Source organism: Capra hircus (assembly GCF_001704415.2).
Source record: "Capra hircus breed San Clemente chromosome X unlocalized genomic scaffold, ASM170441v1, whole genome shotgun sequence".
NCBI classification, from domain to species: Eukaryota; Metazoa; Chordata; class Mammalia; order Artiodactyla; family Bovidae; genus Capra; species Capra hircus.
In genome coordinates, this window is record NW_017189517.1 from 13,673,782 (window position 1) to 13,691,863 (window position 18,082).

The window sequence follows — 18,082 nt, forward strand, 5'->3', positions numbered from 1 at the left end:
ACTGATAGAAAAAAACATTTTTTTTGCAGAATTTTAAGCAGGATATTTGTTTCAGAAGTTATGGGAGATGGAAGGCTGGAGGTATTGTTAGGAAGCAACTCTACTGCTAGAAGTTAGATGACCAATAATTCAATCCTGAACTCAGTAATGTGCAGATGTAGAAGGGATACACTATAGAGATCCAATGAGAAGACAGAATTGACCAAATGGACGTAGGCAGTGTGGTAGGAGATAATAGAATGGCTTCCAATTCCATGCTTTGGTGATTAGGTAGATGCTGGTGCCATTCATGGTGATAAGGAATACAGAGGAATAATATGCATTTCAGTTTTGTATGTATTTATTTTTGTGAGGGTTAGTTTTTTAATTTTTAAAATCTGTGTATTAGGAGAGGGTAAAGAGGGATTTGTGGAAGAGGGAGACATTCAAGCTTCTGATACCTGCGTCTTAACCAAGTGGTTGATGTACTTAAGTGATAGGTCAAACCAGGGACAGAGGTATTTCTCAGCAAGGGCAGATAAAATAAGAGGGTCAGGGACAAAACCCTTTGAAGAATAAAGGAGTAAGGAAAAGTAGGAAAGGTAGGTAGAAAATGGTGCCTCAGAAGCCAAGGAAAGAAAGTTTCCATTATCATGAGAGAATAGTGTCAATTATTAGAGATGCCTGAGAAATGCCCACTGGTTGAAGCAATACAGAGGGTGGGGGCTAGGAGTCATATTGTTGCAGGTTTAAGAGTGAGTGGGAAGTGATTGGTTGGGAGATCAAGAACTTGGGATGGGGAACACAGTATTTGTTATGAGAAGTTTAGAGGGACCAAAAAAAGGTAGACAGAAGGGGGACACTGGGTCAAGAAAGGATATCTTCAGGGTGCGAGGGACTTAAGTGGTTACATGATCAAGGAAAAAGCCATGAGTTTTTTACAGGTTGAAGATGCCTCCTGGGAGGCAGGAGAAATCCAATTCTAGAAGCACTGACCAGAAGGAAAGCTACTGAGACTCCAGAAGAAAGGAACAGCGTAGACGGTGGTATGTTCGCAGAGATAGGAAGCAGCTAGTATGCTGAACCACAACTTCTATTTTCCATTTCTTTGCCTCTTCCTGCCCTAATTCTCCTCCTCGCTTGCAATTTACCAGGGATTGATAAATCAGATAATTATGCTTATTACAACTGTGCCCAAAAGAATGAATAGCTGCAAGGCAAATCTGTATTTTCATGTAGGAAATGTGCCAGCCTTTCACTAGTCTCTGGAGCAACAACTGGGAGCAATATGCAGTCCTAGAGTTTATGGACTTTGTGACATCAGCTTTGGCTGCCAGCTCAATGATCTTTTTCACTTGCTTCTTGGTTTTGTTAACAATCAGGATAGCTGAGATTGCCAGATGTGACTTTTGTGGATTTATGGTGTTAAGATCACCCAGTGAGTCCTCCCCTTCAATTTCCCAAATTACCAGCCAGCATATAAACAGCTGGGCGACATGTACTATGAAGTATTATGCCTTGGATTTTATATAACTTGGTTTTTAAAAAATTCATTAGTAGATTAATTTCTCATTCTGGAAACAAATTCAAAGTCCTCTCTTTCCCAAATTGGGTATTTGACCCAATTTGAAACGACTGAAACGACTAATAAATACTGCCAATAAGGCTTTCATGTAAGACAAATATTCTTAGATCAAAAAGGCAATTCCACTAATACAAAGATTTTTCTAGATGCTGTCATTTACCTAAAATGCTCTCAATTAGTATGTGAAGTGTTAATTTATAATAACTATTGATTTTATGAATTCAACCTGCAAAAATTCTTCAGGTAATGTAAAGATATTTTGGTAAACAGAAATTTTAATAAAATCACAACTTGAAAAACCTTCTGTAAGTCATTCTGACCTGCTCTATCTGCCTAATGTACACTTGAGACCATACTGAAAATATTTCTGGAGAATGGATAAGTGGAAGAGTTTAATAATCACAGAAGCAGAGAATAATTTTAGAAGTAAAATTTCATGGCCATTGAAATCTCAGGGAAAATGTTCATGGAGATTTTAAAAATGCTGTTAATCTTCAATTTTATGTTAGTTCAGAAATTTGTCAGATACACTTTTCAGGGAGAGGGTTGAAAAGTCAAGATGTACATTTATAATAAAATAGAAAACAAACACCTCTTTAAAACCAATGAGTTAAATTTCTCTTTAGAAGAATCAGAATTAAGAGGCACATTTTTATGTGACATTTATCACATACCTTTTAGATCTACAGTCAAACTGCTTGAAGTTTATTACACGCATCTGAAAAGATACTTGAAGCTACTCACTCTATACTAGTTTCAAAAATATGATAATTATTGATGCAGAAAATTAGGTACTAGGATAAAAGATCGGAAAAGGCAATGGCACCCCACTCCAGTACTCTTGCCTGGAAAATCCCATGGATGGAGGAGCCTTGTAGACTGCAGTCCATGGGGTCGCTAAGAGTCGGATACGACTGAGCGACTTCCCTTTCACTTTTCACTTTCATGCACTGGAGAAGGAAATGGCAACCCACTCCAGTGTTCTTGCCTGGAGAATCCCAGAGACGGGGGAGCCTGGTGGGCTGCCGTCTATGGGGTCGCACAGAGTCAGACACGACTGAAGTGACTTAGCAGCAACAGGATAAAAAATCAGGAGATAAGTAGGAGAAAGATGAGCCTAAGACAATGTAATATTATCTACTTAAATAAACAGAAATAAAAATGCTATAATCCTAAAAATATCTTGATTCTTTTAAGAATTCCTCCTAAAAAAATGCAATACTTCAGATGGTATGTTTTACACTTGATGAAAATATGTTTTTTATCCCTAACAAGTAGCTTATCAGGTTTCTTCTAAAAATACTCAGATGTATATTTTTCTTCACTGAAATGAAAAATTTCACTCAAAGAAATACAAGTAACAAGACTTGAAAACCCTCAACCCCCAGATGAAAAAACTGAGAGACCCCAGTTGAGTAGCTTGACCAAAGGCACATAGTAGCTAGTAGAGGTAAGAGCTGTGATGATTAACTGGCAGTCACAGGCTTAACTGGGTAATCCAGAGGAAAGCCAGCCAGGTTGCTAAATGGTTGTGTGTGACACACTAAGGTAGACTGGGAAGTCATCTAAAAATTGGAAGTTTCATGCATTTTAAGGTGATCTGAGAGAAAGATTACATACAATCCTGTTTTGGCTTGGATCAATAGCTTGGTTTGTGTGGCTGCAATGTACAGATATTAAATATCAGCCTCAATTTAGGTGTTGAGAAAAGTATACAGAGATACTCTGTTGCTTTTACAGTAAAATATTCTAAATCATTGGTTTCCTAACTGGCTACACATTAGATTCAACTGGGGAGCTTACACACGCACATACATCCCATACACATCTCATCCCCGACCTGATTTTTACTCTGTAGCCACTCCAACATCAGTAAGGACCTACACACACACACACACACACACACACACACACACACACACACACACCACTCTCCCAGACAGTAATACACAGAACATTCTGGAAATAATTTAGTTCTAGGCATTTTTGAAGTTTTTCCTTTTGGAAGAAATTGCCATTATATAGTATACAAAATCTAGACTTTAGCCAACAGGAAAGAAATGTGAGCAAATTTCCTTAAGAAATAAAAGAATCTTTATTGTTTGTTTTAGAAGCAATATGTTGAGCAAGTGGACAGTCAAATAACCGAAGAGAAATACCATACATCAACTAGTGGTTTAAACATTTGAGGAAAAAAACATGAAAAGCATTTACATGGACCAGATTCTTTATACAAATGCTAACCCATGAGAAACACCCAGAAACCAAATAGAGTGTTAGACCATCAAGATGTAAACCCAGTAAAACAAAACTACAAAAGGTACAAAGAACACATGGCTATACGAATAATAGTGTGAGTAATAGCATATAAACTGGCCCATGTAAAATACGAAAATAGTCAATTAAGTCAGATTCTCTATAAAACAGTGCTAATTAGAGGTATTTTAATATGAATCAGGTATATAATCTCAAGGTAGAAACTTCTAGAAACATTAACAGCATTAAGCCAGTGCCACTTGCTTGTGCTTCCAATTTTTATTTTTTAAAAAAGCTGCTTTGACTCTCATACTCTTGGAAGGCATACTCTTGGAAGCATTGTCCATTCCTATAAGGGTAACAATCTTACACTAAAACATTATTTAAATAAAGATTTTTTTAAAAAATCAGATTTCTATTTAGCCTTTAAAAAGTGCCTTAAGCTGGCAAAGCAGCTCCAAGTAGCTTTCTAGAGAGGGGCTCTAGACATTAGGTGGTGCAGGTGAAATGGAGTTTGGTGCCTCTCCCCAGAGCACAAAACTTAACAAAAAGTACGTGAATTGATGATGCTACCGTAATGAACAATAATAACATAAGCTTTGATTAGCACTGAACTATTTAAGTACGAAAGCCACATTAGTAAATGTAGCCATCAATGCAAGCTGGAAAGGAAGAACAGCTTTTTTGTCAACAAAGAGGAGACCAAGATTTTTGCGTTAGGTCCAAGTTCTTAATCTAGGACATACTGGCATTTCTTCTTTAAGGAAAAGGAAAGAATAAAACAAACTACCACCAACACGGAGACTCAAAGACTAAAGAGAAATCTACATAAATCTAGTGACATTAATATTAGCACTGTGAGTAGGGGCCAATTTATGGGTACAAAGAACTAACACCGCAAATTGGCACTGCCTAGCAATTATCTCTAAAGCATCTAGAAAATGGATTGAAATGCCCAGGTGGAATAGTCTTTTATCTTACCATTTAAAAGGCTGAATTACTCAGTTGCTTTTTTTTTAAAGAAAGGACTCAACGGTTAAGATTAACACCTATTTTAAAATTTTAAAAGCTTCTGTATCTTTTGTCACTACAGCCATATTAAGTACAAGTGTACTCAAAAGGCATTAGAAAAGCATGCATTGCTAAGAACATAATACTATCAGACCCTGTTCACATCTACTGGCATATCTCTCATAGTCAAATATGCAGCAATGCCAAAGCAGCTAAGTTAACCTGCAAACAAAATCACTAAGAAATGCAAAATGAGCAAGTACAAATCCACCATAGAATGTGTTGTCTCAATTTGACTACACACGAGGGTGGGGAGGGGGTTAAGCTCTTTTTCCTAAACTGTGTATTTCTAATCAGAATGTCTCAAGTGACAACAACGAAATACTAATTCAAGACAATGTAAAACGGAATCTATAATCCATGCAATTTTGCACATTTGGGGGGGGAGGTGCTATAAAAATGTTTTAAATTCCTTAGTTGGAAAAGCCAAAATCATGTGATTAATTTATAGTTTATCATTTTAGGGGTGTTTTTTAACTATTTGAGTTTGAAATCCCCCAATACCACCTGTTTTAAGATCAGCACTGTAAACTATATATACCTTAAGTTGAACAGTATTGCATGTTGGAATTTGTACTTGCTTTTATTATCATGTAGATTAGTGTTACAGAGTCTGATATCCAGCATAACTTTTTCTTCTGCCAATTAGGTAAGCAATCACTATAACGATAATCAAGCCTGAAAGACCAGCACCAACTATAATTGGTATTAGAATGGTGTCATCATCCAGCGAACACTCTTGGGCTGTAGGTGAGAAAAAGTGTGTAACAAAGAATGAGTATAATAAAAAAGAAATGATGTTCCAAAAGTAAAAGATGTTCATTAAAAAGTCAGAAAATGCTCTTAAAAGATCAACTTTAAGTAATTAAGACAGGTCTATTTTTATGATAAAGCTACATAAATTATGGATTGTTCTAGAATAAAAATCCTCAAACTTATTTGTCCTTTCATTCATGTATGTTTGTATGTATTAGATAGATATGCATGTATACTCATTTATGTAAAACACATACATGTGTCTGTATTTCTTTGTTTATATATTCCAAGTGCTTTCCAAAATAGGAGTATTACTTTATCAGAAATGAAGGGAGCCGATCTAGCCAGATTTCTACATAGCCAGTTTAGACTCTTTGTGGCAGAGCGATGTCTTTAGGGAAACTGGCAGATCAGGAAGGTTTCATCACGGGATCAGAAGAGCCACACTATAGCCTGTGAACCAAATCTGGCCCAAAGGCTAAAAAATGCCTTTTGAACATTTTAAAATGATTGGGGGGGGGGGGGACAAAAGCAAAAGAAGATGATTTTATGATTCATGTGAATTACATGAAATTCAAGTTTCTGGTATCCACAAGGCAAGTTTTACTGGAAATCAGCCATGTTCACTGGTTTACTGCCTGTGGCTCTTTTTCACGCCACAACAGCAGAGCTCAACAGTTGTGACAGAGACCATATGGCCTCCAAAGCTGAAACACTGTCTGAGCCTTTACCCAAAAAAAGCCTGCAGATTCTCAACTTTAAGGAAACGCTTCTAGTGGCTGCTAAAGTCAAGAAACTGAGACCTCTGACTAATTTGAGTGTGTTCACCAATTTATCAATCCAGTCAGGGCTCACAGGGGCTATCTTTTCCATTTCTAGAGAGCAGTCTAATTCAGTAAAATCCATCAACACTCTTACCTTACTCCTCCTACACAGTCAAGTATTACCAGTCAAGAACCTAGCTCCACAAGTAGATTACACATTCAGTATCAGTACTAAATGTTGTATACTCCTTTGGGTGATATTTTTAATTCTATGTATATGAAAACCAAAGCGGCAAATAAGAGAAAAAATACAGCTCATCTGTATTTTAGCTGACTAGATTAACAGGCTTGAGCTGACTGCACACTGCAAATAATCTGAAGTTCAACACAAATCTGGACTTAAAACTTGAAGGTAATAATGTAGGGGAGGAGATTGATAAAGACTCAAAAGTAAAACGATGAAAGGATCAAAATAATTGAGAAGGAAATGGTAACCCACTCCTGTATTCTAGCAGGGAAAATCCCACGGACAGAGGAGCCTGGTGGGCTACAGTTCACGGGGTCGCAGAGAGCCAGACACGACTGAGTGACTGAGCGCACAAGCAAAATCTGACCAAGGGGAACATGAATTCTTGGGACTATGTTTTAATTGTGATCAACCCCTCTAATCACAAGAATGGTAGCGTCAAGAGCCTAATTTATTCTGGCCTAACCAAGGCCGGCTAGGTGTTCAGCACTACTGCAAAACCGCTGAGCAGCTCATAGCATATGCACTTTCAGATGCAGCCACATTTCTTTCTAAACCACTGAATTCATTGTTGAAAAGGATGTGGATGACTGGTGTGGCTCTGCTTGGCAGAGCTGTGATCCACAAATCATCCATTTTATGTAATCGGGTTTAAAAGACGAGTCAATTAAGGAATTTTATGTACTTTTCCCTCTTCATGCAGATTTTAATCTCGTAATGCCAAATGCATCTTTGATAATCGTATAAACACAGTGTAATGAGCCGTTCACAAAGCTTTCACTAAAAATCTGTTAAATACCACCATTAGCCCTGTGTAGACCTTCAAAGAGCCTCATTCATACTGGCACATGCTTTTAAAACTCTCCAGATCATTCTAGCTGGCCAAAACATAGGCCACATCTGAGACTTTCCTACCGCAATCTTTTGTCTTAATGAGACCAAACTGCTTTAATTCGAGTATGAAAATGTTTCCAGTGAGAAGATGGCCCCAAGAAGACAGTCAAGATGCTCAAAAACCGCTGCTCCCCAGTGCCATCCTTCCCACAAATGACAACCCATGGAGGAGTGTCTGCGTCTTATGTTCAGTTCAGTCGCTCAGTCGTGTCTGACTCTTTGCGACCCCATGAATCGCAGCACACCAGGTTTCCCTGACCATCACCAACTCCCGGAGTTCACTCAAACTCATGTCCATCGAGTCGGTGATGCCATCCAGCCATCTCATCCTCTGTCGTCCCCTTCTCCTCCTGCCCCCAATCCCTCCCAGCATCAGAGTCTTTTCCAATGAGTCAACTCTTTGCTGAGGTGGCCAAAGTATGTAAAGCTCACTTAAAGGACCTATCAGTTTTTAGCCTTAAGAACTTTGCTGCAAATGATTTTGAGATTACAAAACACACTTAATTTGAGCAAAATGATTAGCTAATATAGTCACACCACTTTCTCAGGGCTATAAGAGTCGAGAGGTGAATTCCTATTTCTCTATTCCAGGGCTTAAATTTCCACAACTCAAAAGAAAAGCCACCTAGCAGTCAACCTATGAGCATAAATTATTAATAAAACTTGCTTGATTCTTACCAGTAGAATACTTTCCTTCTGTCACACTGAAAGGCTGAACCCTTAGATCAAAGGTATTTATCTGAAATGCTCCAGACACGGAAACGGTCTGCTCTTTGTTGCACATATAAGAACTTCCCAGGGGAGCATCCCAGTAGCTGAGATTGGTATTTGAAATGCTGTAAACTTTAAAGGAAAAAAAATGTTAGTAACTTCTTATCCTGTCAATATTTTTTAAAAAGGGAGGAGGGGGAAGACAATCCTGAGGAATTTTCTGTGAAATACGGGAGAGCTCAGGGTACAGGGTCTGCCCACAAAAAGCCATTCTTAAGATCACTAACTAGGTTCCCTATCTCTTTGGATGTTGCAACAGTCTAAAACCCAGTCACATTCTTTAACTATTACTTACTATGCTTTGAAAATACAAGATATTGCAAAAGATAAAACCGGTTCTAAGTTATGGTCAAAGCCCAATTTTAACATAGAATCTTCTGTTCCATTAAATAAGGCACTTGTCATTAAATTACCTTGTTATTTGGTAACAAGATAAGTATGGTTTGTATTCTTTCAGTGAAACCTATACTCCTCCCCACCTCCCAGGCCAATGTTTTGCTTACCAGAGCCATTAACCAAAATCATGCTGACATTCACCTCCTTCAGATAGAATCGGTTTTCATTTTTCTGTGTGAAAAAAAGCATCCAGTTAGTCAATGCATCACAGCTGTTTACAGACACAGTTAACATCTATGGAAGGAGAGCAATCTAATACTATTACCCAGAAGATCCAACCATGGATTAGACCTGGCCCAGGAGCACAAATTGCAAATAAGTCAAGAGACTCAAAATGTGACTGATACCCTTTTACCTCTTCATTTTTGTTTCCAGCTTTGGGACCAGAGATGATGCGCTCACCTGGTTCCCAGACACTCAGCAATTCACTCCTTCCGTTCTGATCTTTCTGTCACTTTCCAAGCCCTTATCACCTCTGGCCTAGATCACAACAGCCTCTTCACAGGGCTCCCTGCCTTTCTGCCTATCCAGCTCTGTTTTTCCTCCAATGCTATTTTCTTTCTGAAGCATTAAGCTGATCAGAGGATCCTTCCAATTACTTCATCGCTTAGTATGTACAAGGTAACACATCTAAGTGTTCCAGGGAGCCAGCAAAATGGACACATTTGGATCCTGCCCCCATTGTGTTTACAATCTGCCAGAGAAGACAAATAAAAATAAATAACCATACTACAAAAAAGAAAGTGATAAATTATGAATAAAAGGAAAGGAATTCCAACTAGGGAAGGAGCAAAGGCAACAGAAGGTTAGGGATGGGCCATCTGAATGGGGTAGGATTCAATTAGGAAAGAAGCACAAACAAGTGTTCAAGAAGGGAAGAGCCTGAATAAAGAAGTCAGAAATGAGCATCATCACAAGCACACTGGCACCTGAAAACTTTAAGCACTGTTCCTAAAACTTTACCCAGGAGGCTTCATGGAAGAATTACAACACCCCATTTTGAGATGGGATAACTGATCCATAGAGGGTGTTGAGCAACTTCCGCAAGGCTAGAGTTAGCTGGGATTTGACCCCAGGGAGTCTGGCTGTGGAGCCTGAGTGCTGGTTCCTCGGCCACTCTCCTACCACACTGGATGTGCACAGGGAACAGGGTGACGGAAGCATGAGCTTCACGACAAGGGAAAGAAGGCAACATAAAGCTGGATATGCAGGTTACTTTGCACAGCGGGGAGAGGAGGCTTGAACTACCCCAGGCATGGAATTTAGATGTTTTCTTGTTGTCAAAACAGAACTACTGCAGGTTTCTGAGAAAGAGCTGAGCTTCAAGAAGATTCAGCTGATGCCGAAGTACATTAGGGGAGGGAAGGAGAAGGGGGGGGCTAGTTAGGAGGTGGTCTGAAACTAGATAGGAGGTAAGTGGTAATGGAGGCCAGAATCGGTAGGGAATGAAAACAAGGGGGCAGACTAAGAGAACTTCAGGAGAAAGCACACAGAAGTCTTGACAACGCCACCCCATCTCTCCTTGGTTCGCCATTCAAGGCTCTCCACAATTTGTCCCAAACACTCTTCCAAACTTATGATTCACTAAACATGTTCCATGCCTCATTTTCCACCTGGTCTTGATTGTGTTCCTTTATCCAGGGATATTCTGTACTTTTTCACTTATTCCCCTTATACTCCATATGTACACATCTGGCCCATTCTTGAATGTCCAGCTTTAATGCCACCTCTTCTGTAAAACCCTCCTGACTCTCCTCCAGCCAGAATTAACGGCTCGTTCCTCTATACTTCCATTGTTGTGCTGGGGCGCTCAGTCATGTCTGACTCTTTGTGAGCCCATGGACTGTAGCTCGCCAGATTCCTGTCCATGGAACTCTCTAAGCAAGAATATTGGAAGCAGCCATTCCCTTCTCCAAGGGACCTTCCTGATCAGGGATCGAACCTGGGACTCTTGTGTCTCCTGCAATAGCAGGCAGATTCTTTACCACTGAATCACCTGGGAAGCCCTCCTTTACTCCCATAGCACTTTGTACTTTCCTCTGGTCTAACACTCATCCCACTTTGAATGCACCTCCTACAGCACAGTCTACTTTTCCACAAAAAATCCAAAAGCCAGCAGGGCATTCAAGGCCTTCCATAAAAGTGGTGGTTATCTATACACTGTTATCTTTATCACTTGGGGACTTCCCCAGTGGCTCAGTGGTAAAGAATCTGCCTGCTGACGCAGGAGATGCAGGCTCGATCCCTGAGTCAGGAAGATCCCCTGGAGAAGGAAACAGCAACTTGCTCCAGTTCTCTTGCCTGGAAAATTCCATGGACAGAGGAGACTGGTGGGCTACAGTCCATGGGGTCACAAAAGTTGGATGCAACTGAGTGCATGCACGCACACACCTTGACCGATAGATTATGGGCATCTTAAGAACACAGGCCTTCTTCTTTGTATCCCACCATAGCATCCTGTGTTGTTGCTTAGTCGCCAGTCGTGTCCAACTCTTCGCGATCCTGTGGACTGCAGCATGTCAGGCCTCCCTGTCCCTCACCACCTCCTGGAGTTCCCCAAGTTCATGTCCACTGGAATGGTGATGCCATCCAGCCATCTCATCCTCTGACACCCTCTTTTCCTTTTGCCCTCAATCTTTCCCAGCATCAGGTCTTTTCCAATGGGGGAAAAAAAAAAAAACCCCACATGCCTTGTCATGGCGAGTGGCTTGCGTAACTCAAGCTACGAGCTTTGCCGTGTAAGGCCATCCAAGACAGATGGGTCATAGGAGAGTTCTGACAAAATGTGATCCACTGGAGGAGCGAATGGCAAACCACCCCAGTATACTTGCCATTAGAACCTCATGAACAGTATAAAAAGCATCCTATATATACACTGAATTCAATTATCCTGACAAGCAACTGTCATGATAGGATTGAAGGTGAGATGGGCCCCACTGAACTCTGGTGACACTGTAGGTATTTCTAGACTTTTCAAAGTGCCTGTAGCAGGGTTAAAATGTCACTATTTTCAACCACATTTTAGAAAAGTCTTCTGGAATTAAGCATTACATATTTCCCCATGAGAGTCAGAAAAAACCATGTTCCCTTTAGGATTCTACCTCAGCTAGAAAGATCAAGCTCAATCACTCAAAAGGGAGTGAATCTAAAATCTTGCTTTCTTCGTTTTTATTGACTACAATATAATCTCTATGAGATAACTTGGGAAGCTTGCTCTACCACATTGAAAATGACAAGCTTAACTATACATTCTTAATAGCAGTTCACTGGTCATATGTGTACTGTAATGGAGAAATTATTTACATATTGGAAAAAGAAGATTTTTATAAACCTTTCTAAAATATAATCATCAATTACTCCGCTTATTTTCCATAGAGGAAAAAGGCTTTATACTCAAAATACCAAGTTTAGACAAGAAACAAAGACATACCTAACCACATATATCAGATGTTGAAGCTATTTCCCCATCCCCAGATATGAGTAATCTGATTTAAAAGCACAACTGTTTTTAGCCACTTATATATTAACTGTTGGTGGGTTAACAGGTTCCCTCATGGGTAGCTAGCCCCTCCTCCTCATTCCAATTTGTCATAACCTGTGCATGCACATGCACACACACATACACCCTTCAAAAAATTATGGGGATAACAACTGCTTCTGAGAAGGTGGAAATAAAGGTCCCCAATGATTAATTTATGCTAGCTAGAAGTAGAACATGCACGAAAACTTCTGTTTAGGGTCCATCCAGCCTTTGATAGGACCATGAACAAAGAACACCTGGATGCCACCATTATAAACTATCCTGACGTAGTACATGCAGAGCCTTGGACACAGTGAGTACTCAGTAAGCGTTAGCTATCATTATCACTGATACTTTGACCAGTAATATAACCCTGAAAAAGCCTAAATATTATAAGAGATAAACAGGAGAAGTTTCTAACCAATAATGGAAAAAAACTATGGAAAGTACTTTGTCTTTTATAAATAGACTTTATTATTACATATATCTATTTGGACAGATTAGATTTTTTCTTCATATGGGTTAATTCTTACTCCTACCCTAAGGTCTATATAACAGCAGAAGAGGAGAATAAGCCCAGTCCACAGAACATGGAAGTGACCCTGCGGGATTAACAGGAATCAGTGGACTACACTGTATAATTAAGTAGTGCTGAAATGGAAAATAGAGATAATTATCCCCCTCAACACATAAACATACACACCCATTCACACAAGGACTTTCAGATGTGTTTCTGAGAGAATGATCCTAATTCTTCATGAACCAGTTACTCACCACAGCAAAGACAAAGTCAAGATACTTGATGTTGCTGCTGCTCAACCTGAGCAGAGCAGTTTGAGGTTGGCAGCTGCCAGTAGCATTGGTTGTGTTGGGATTGATATTAAAAACTGAAGCAACCTTTAGGGGAAGAGGAGGGGAGAAAGGCATAGATTAACCATAAAAATCTATAGCAAAACCTTATATTCCAATAAGATCAAGTTCATGGAGAACAAAAACTCCTTTTGTCTCCTGGATATTTAAATGTATGATGTCTTACTTTCAAAGCTGGTACAAGCCCCTCAAGCTGTAACTCAGCAGACTTTAAAAAAAAAAAAAGGGAAGACAAGAGGGAAGCTTCCTCAAACAATGAGCCAAATGAAAAGACATTTTTTATGGAGCACAAGAGCCATCTGCCTAGCTTGTTTAAGTCCCAAGACACTGGAAATGGGATCGGTTTGCCAGAACGCCCTCTGTAGGCCCAATAGAGCTTTGCAAGCAGAAGTGCCGTTAGGCACTCCTTTCTCTATATACCATTCAAATCATCAAACAGCTGGAGAAACAGCTGCACTCTTCCAAGTTTACAGTGTTAGTCACTCAGTTGTGTCCGACTCTTTGGAACCCCATGGTCTGACCACAGAATTCTCTAGGCAAGAATACTGGAGTGGGTTGCTATTCCCTTCTCCAGGGGATCTTCCTGACCCAGGGATCGAACCAGGGTCTCCTGCACTGCAGGCAGATTTTTTTACCATCTGAGCCACCAGGGAAGCCCTCACATAAAAGTGTGAAGGAGGTGTATTTTTAAACTAACTGAAACAAAGATCAACTGCTTGGACTTCCCTCGTGGTGCAGTGAATAAGAATCTGCCTGCCAATGCAGGGGACTCAGGTTCCATCCCTGGTCCAGGAAGATCCCACATGCCATGGAGCAAATAAGCCCGTGCGCCACAACCACTGAGCCCCATATGCCTAGAGCCCGTGCTGCACAACAGAGAAGCCACCACAATGAGAAGCCTGTGCACAGTAATGATGAGTAGCCCCCACTCACCGCAACTAGAGAAAGCCCACCCAAAGCAATGAAGACCCAGCACAGAGAAAAATAAGTAAAAATAAATAAATAAAATAAAATAAAATAAAAAACTGCTCATATTGTGACCTGGTGATGGGAAAAGAATCTACACCCCAAAGTCCCTTAAACTAATAGGTTTCCTGCTGGCCAAGACACTCCTTTGACAGCAACATTAACTCTTTACAGTTGTATTAACTCAAATTAGTCACAACTCTACAAGACAACATCAGATCAGTATTTAAAACTCCATCAGTCTATTACACCACTCTTGGGCTGAAGGCTGGACCCACTACATTGGAAAGGAGATACAGAAAAGAATGTATCAATAAAAACAGGCAACTATACCTTATCATGAGTAATGTTCAGCTGCAGCCCCATGGTAGCCAGAAGACAGGTACCATTGCTATTTACAACTGAATAGGATCCGACCACTGGTTTTGTTGGAGATGGCGCCGTGGTGGGAACGATGGGCATGGCAGTGGTTACACTTTTATCTTTATCACACAAAAACTCTAAAACATACAAGGACAAAATAAACTGTTTAACTCATAAGGTCAGGGAAGAGCAACATATTTCTCAAAACAGAAGTCCAAAAGGATTATATTCGGGATAAGGAATGTCTTGAAAGTGTTATTAGTATTTTAAACTAAATGAGGCGGAGGTCCTCAAACTGCTGCTTCACATGCAGACAATCTTTAAAAAGTTATGACACAGCAGATGGGCTCCAGACACATACAAATGCTTTATCTACTCACATGTGGCCACACACTCATCTTTTTATACCCTTTATTCCCTCCCAAATTATCACCTGCTTCTGAGATGAAAATCAGAGATTTAAGTTTGAAAACAGTTAACCCCTACGTTAAAAAAAAAAGTGTTTTTAACTAAAAAAACAGTTTAAAAATCACTGAAGGATTTAAATACAAATGAACCTTTTATCTGTGTGGCCCCTACAGCAAATCATAGGCATTTCAACTTCTTAGGAAGTGTTGGTCGTTTTCCAGAACTGGTGACTGAGAAATTAATGAATTTCCAATAAAGTCATGTAAAAGTTACCAAATCAATTTATAAAAGTCAAGATTAGAACACAGAAATCCAATTTCTCAGCTTTTGTCTGGGATCTTCAAAAGCTTAGAAACTGAGGATCAAATGCTATTTGAGGATTTGTTCCAACCAAGATTAGGTTTTATCCACGGAGAGCACCACAGGTAGGGTATTTCAGAAAATCATTCCGCCACATGTCCATCAGAAACCTCAAAGTGCAAGCTCTACCAGAATAAGGATTGCCGTTATTTATAAAAACTTTACAGTGCAATGAAGCTGTAAGTCTTACCATATAAATGCTTCAGATGATGCTTCAACTAAAGCTTCTTGGTATACTCTCATCTTAAGTCAGGACCCAAGTACAGAAACGTCTCACCTGTTGTGCTCACTGTGCCATTCTGGACAAACGCTTGTACATGAACATCCCAATAGTGCTGGACAACATCACTTTTTTCTAAGGTTGACAAACTATTGCATCTAAAGATGTCATTCAATGGAATCTTGAGTGCCACACGATTATTAACAGTAAAAACTCCTGTAAGATAAGATTTAACAACAGCTATTTCCAAGAAGGTAGGAGGAAAGTGATCATATAAATACATAGACTTTCACCTTTTCTGTATGCCTGCCCCACCCCACCCCTGAAGTGACAACAGACAAGGCCTGTTCAGGGACCGACAAATTCACTGTGGCTGAAAACAAAGGGTTAAGAGGAAAGGGGCGATGGGGATTAGGAAGGAAAGATAAGTTGCAGGTGGTCACACTTTGCAGCATGTTCTATGACCTAAGGACAGGTTGGGCATTGTTTTGTTAGCAATAGAAGGTCAGTTTCAGTTTTTAAAGCTGGAAATAACAAACGTGTCATTTAAGGAAGACAGCAAAACTGTAGAGGTCAGGCAGAGCAGAAAACTTTTTAAGCAAAGTCATTTAAGAGGTAAACTAGTTAGTAGGCAAATGACTTGGTTAAGGGGAAAGATGAGGGCTCCCCTGGTGGCTCAGTGGTAAAGAACCCGCCTGCCAATGCAGCAGACATGGACTGGCTCCCTGATCTGGGAAGGTTCCATATGCCGCAGAGCAATCGAGCCTGTGCTCCAGAGCCCACGTGGTACAACTACTGACGCCCGTGCGTCCTATGGTCCATGCTCCACAACAAGAAGCCACCTCAATGAGAAGCCCGCACACCACAACTAGAGAAAAGCGTGACAGCAACAAAGATCCAGCACAAAAATACATAAATAAATAAATAAAAGTATAAAAAAGCAGGGGAGATGAGGAGGAGTTGCCTAAACCAAGAGAGTGAGGGGCAGTAAGAAGAGAGCATGCGTGCGTGCTCTGTCATGGCTGACTCTTTGTGACTCCATGGAGTGTAGCCCGCCAGTTCCTTCTGTCTATGGGATTTCCCAGGCAAGAATTCTGGACTGGGTTGCCATTTCCTCCTCCAGGGGATCTTCCCGACCCAGGGATCGAACCCACATCTCCTGCACTGGCAGGCGGCTTCATTACCACACTGATCCACCAGGGCAGCCCAAGAAGAGAGCAGAGAGGCAAATTGAAAACACATAACTAAGGCAGAGGCAACAGGACTTAGCGACAAAACAAACAAGAGAGATGGGATAATCAAGGATTATTTTTGTGCTACAATCCCAAAGTAAGTGAAAGTAACTAAAATGAGTTTTTGAAACCTCTTCCTGGACAGAATTTAGAGACTACTCCATTTTAGGAACATCTCAGAATACGAAACCAATAAGTTACCGCCTTTCTGTGCAGTTATTATAATGCCTATAGTGAAATGCCAAAGGGAAAAAAAATTTAAACCAATGAACCAGAACAGTTTCCTCCAAAACCATTTTTCACTGTTAACTAAGTGAACAGATGTCTGAACTGGCTGTACATAGACAGACCTCAAAAAACATGAGTGCAAAAACAAGTCATAGACACCGGAGTTACATGATAAAACTGTCATTTTTAAAATGATGTATTGTGTCTGAACATATATTGACATATATATTAGTCAAACATAAACATATAGACAAGAAGGCTACACTCCTAACTCCGAAGAGTGGTCCCTTCTTGGGAGGCAGGAAGGAAAATGGCTCTGAGGAGTGGGTACAAAGGAAACCTCTAGAGTACCTGGTAAGGTTTTTTATTTCTTGAAATAAAACAATGAGGCAAATATGGAAAAAACAGCATTAGTTCTAGGTAATGGGTTTATGTGTGGTTCTGTTATTTCCTGTACTTTTCTATTTCTACACTGTAATTTTTTAAAATTTTTCATTTATTTAACACCAAATACATTTTGTATTGGGGAATAGCCGATTAAGTGAAGGGACTCAGCCATACATATACATGGTGGCTTAGACGGTACAGAATCCGCCTGCAATGAGGGAGACCTGCGTCTGATTCCTGGGCTGGAAAGATCCCTGGAGGAGGGCGTGGCACCCCACTCCAGTACTCTTGCCTGGAAAATCCCATGGACGGAGGAGCCTGGTGGGCTGCAGTCCATGGGGTCACTAAGAGTCGGACAGGACTGAGCGAGTTCACTTTCACTTTCACGCATTGGAGACGGAAATGGCAACCCACTCCAGTGTTCTTGCCTGGAGAATCCGAGGGACGGGGGAGCCTGGTGGGCTGCTGTCTATGGGGTCGCACAGGGTCAGACATGACTGAAGCGACTTAGCAGCAGCTTTTACTGCCACCCCACCTTGGTCTAGGTACTTATTACATCATCCGTTGAGTTCTATAACAGTCTCTTAAGCTGTTATCTCTGCCTGTAGTCTCCTCACTTCCCGATTAATCCTGCAGAACATTCTTTATAAACTACTGTCTCTTAGTTTTGTTACATCATTCTCCTGCTTAAAAATCTAAAATGGTTCCCCAGTGCCTACCCCATCAAGCTAAAAGCAGTTCCTTGGCTTCCAAAGCCCCCTATTAATTTAGACTCATTGCACCTGGCCAACATGATTTTCCTTCTACGA

The 18,082-nt window shown here is 40.4% G+C and overlaps 1 protein-coding gene across 2 annotated transcripts in view; it reads right to left on the bottom strand.

Moving 5' to 3' along the window:
- Window positions 1–18,082, bottom strand: part of LAMP2 (lysosomal associated membrane protein 2) — a 35,507-nt gene that overhangs the window by 4,280 nt on the left and 13,145 nt on the right. The window contains exons 4-9 of one of the 2 annotated variants that reach the window (XM_005700340.3): window positions 15,484–15,642; window positions 14,409–14,575; window positions 13,014–13,136; window positions 8,827–8,890; window positions 8,231–8,395; window positions 3,636–5,635 (exon numbers count right to left, since the gene is read on the bottom strand). In XM_005700340.3, coding sequence (XP_005700397.1) covers window positions 5,496–5,635; window positions 8,231–8,395; window positions 8,827–8,890; window positions 13,014–13,136; window positions 14,409–14,575; window positions 15,484–15,642 — 818 coding nt within the window. In that variant the 3' untranslated portion in view covers window positions 3,636–5,495. Of the gene's footprint in view, window positions 1–3,635; window positions 5,636–8,230; window positions 8,396–8,826; window positions 8,891–13,013; window positions 13,137–14,408; window positions 14,576–15,483; window positions 15,643–18,082 lie in introns of those variants that run through there. The other variant, XM_005700339.3, reaches the window with a different exon arrangement.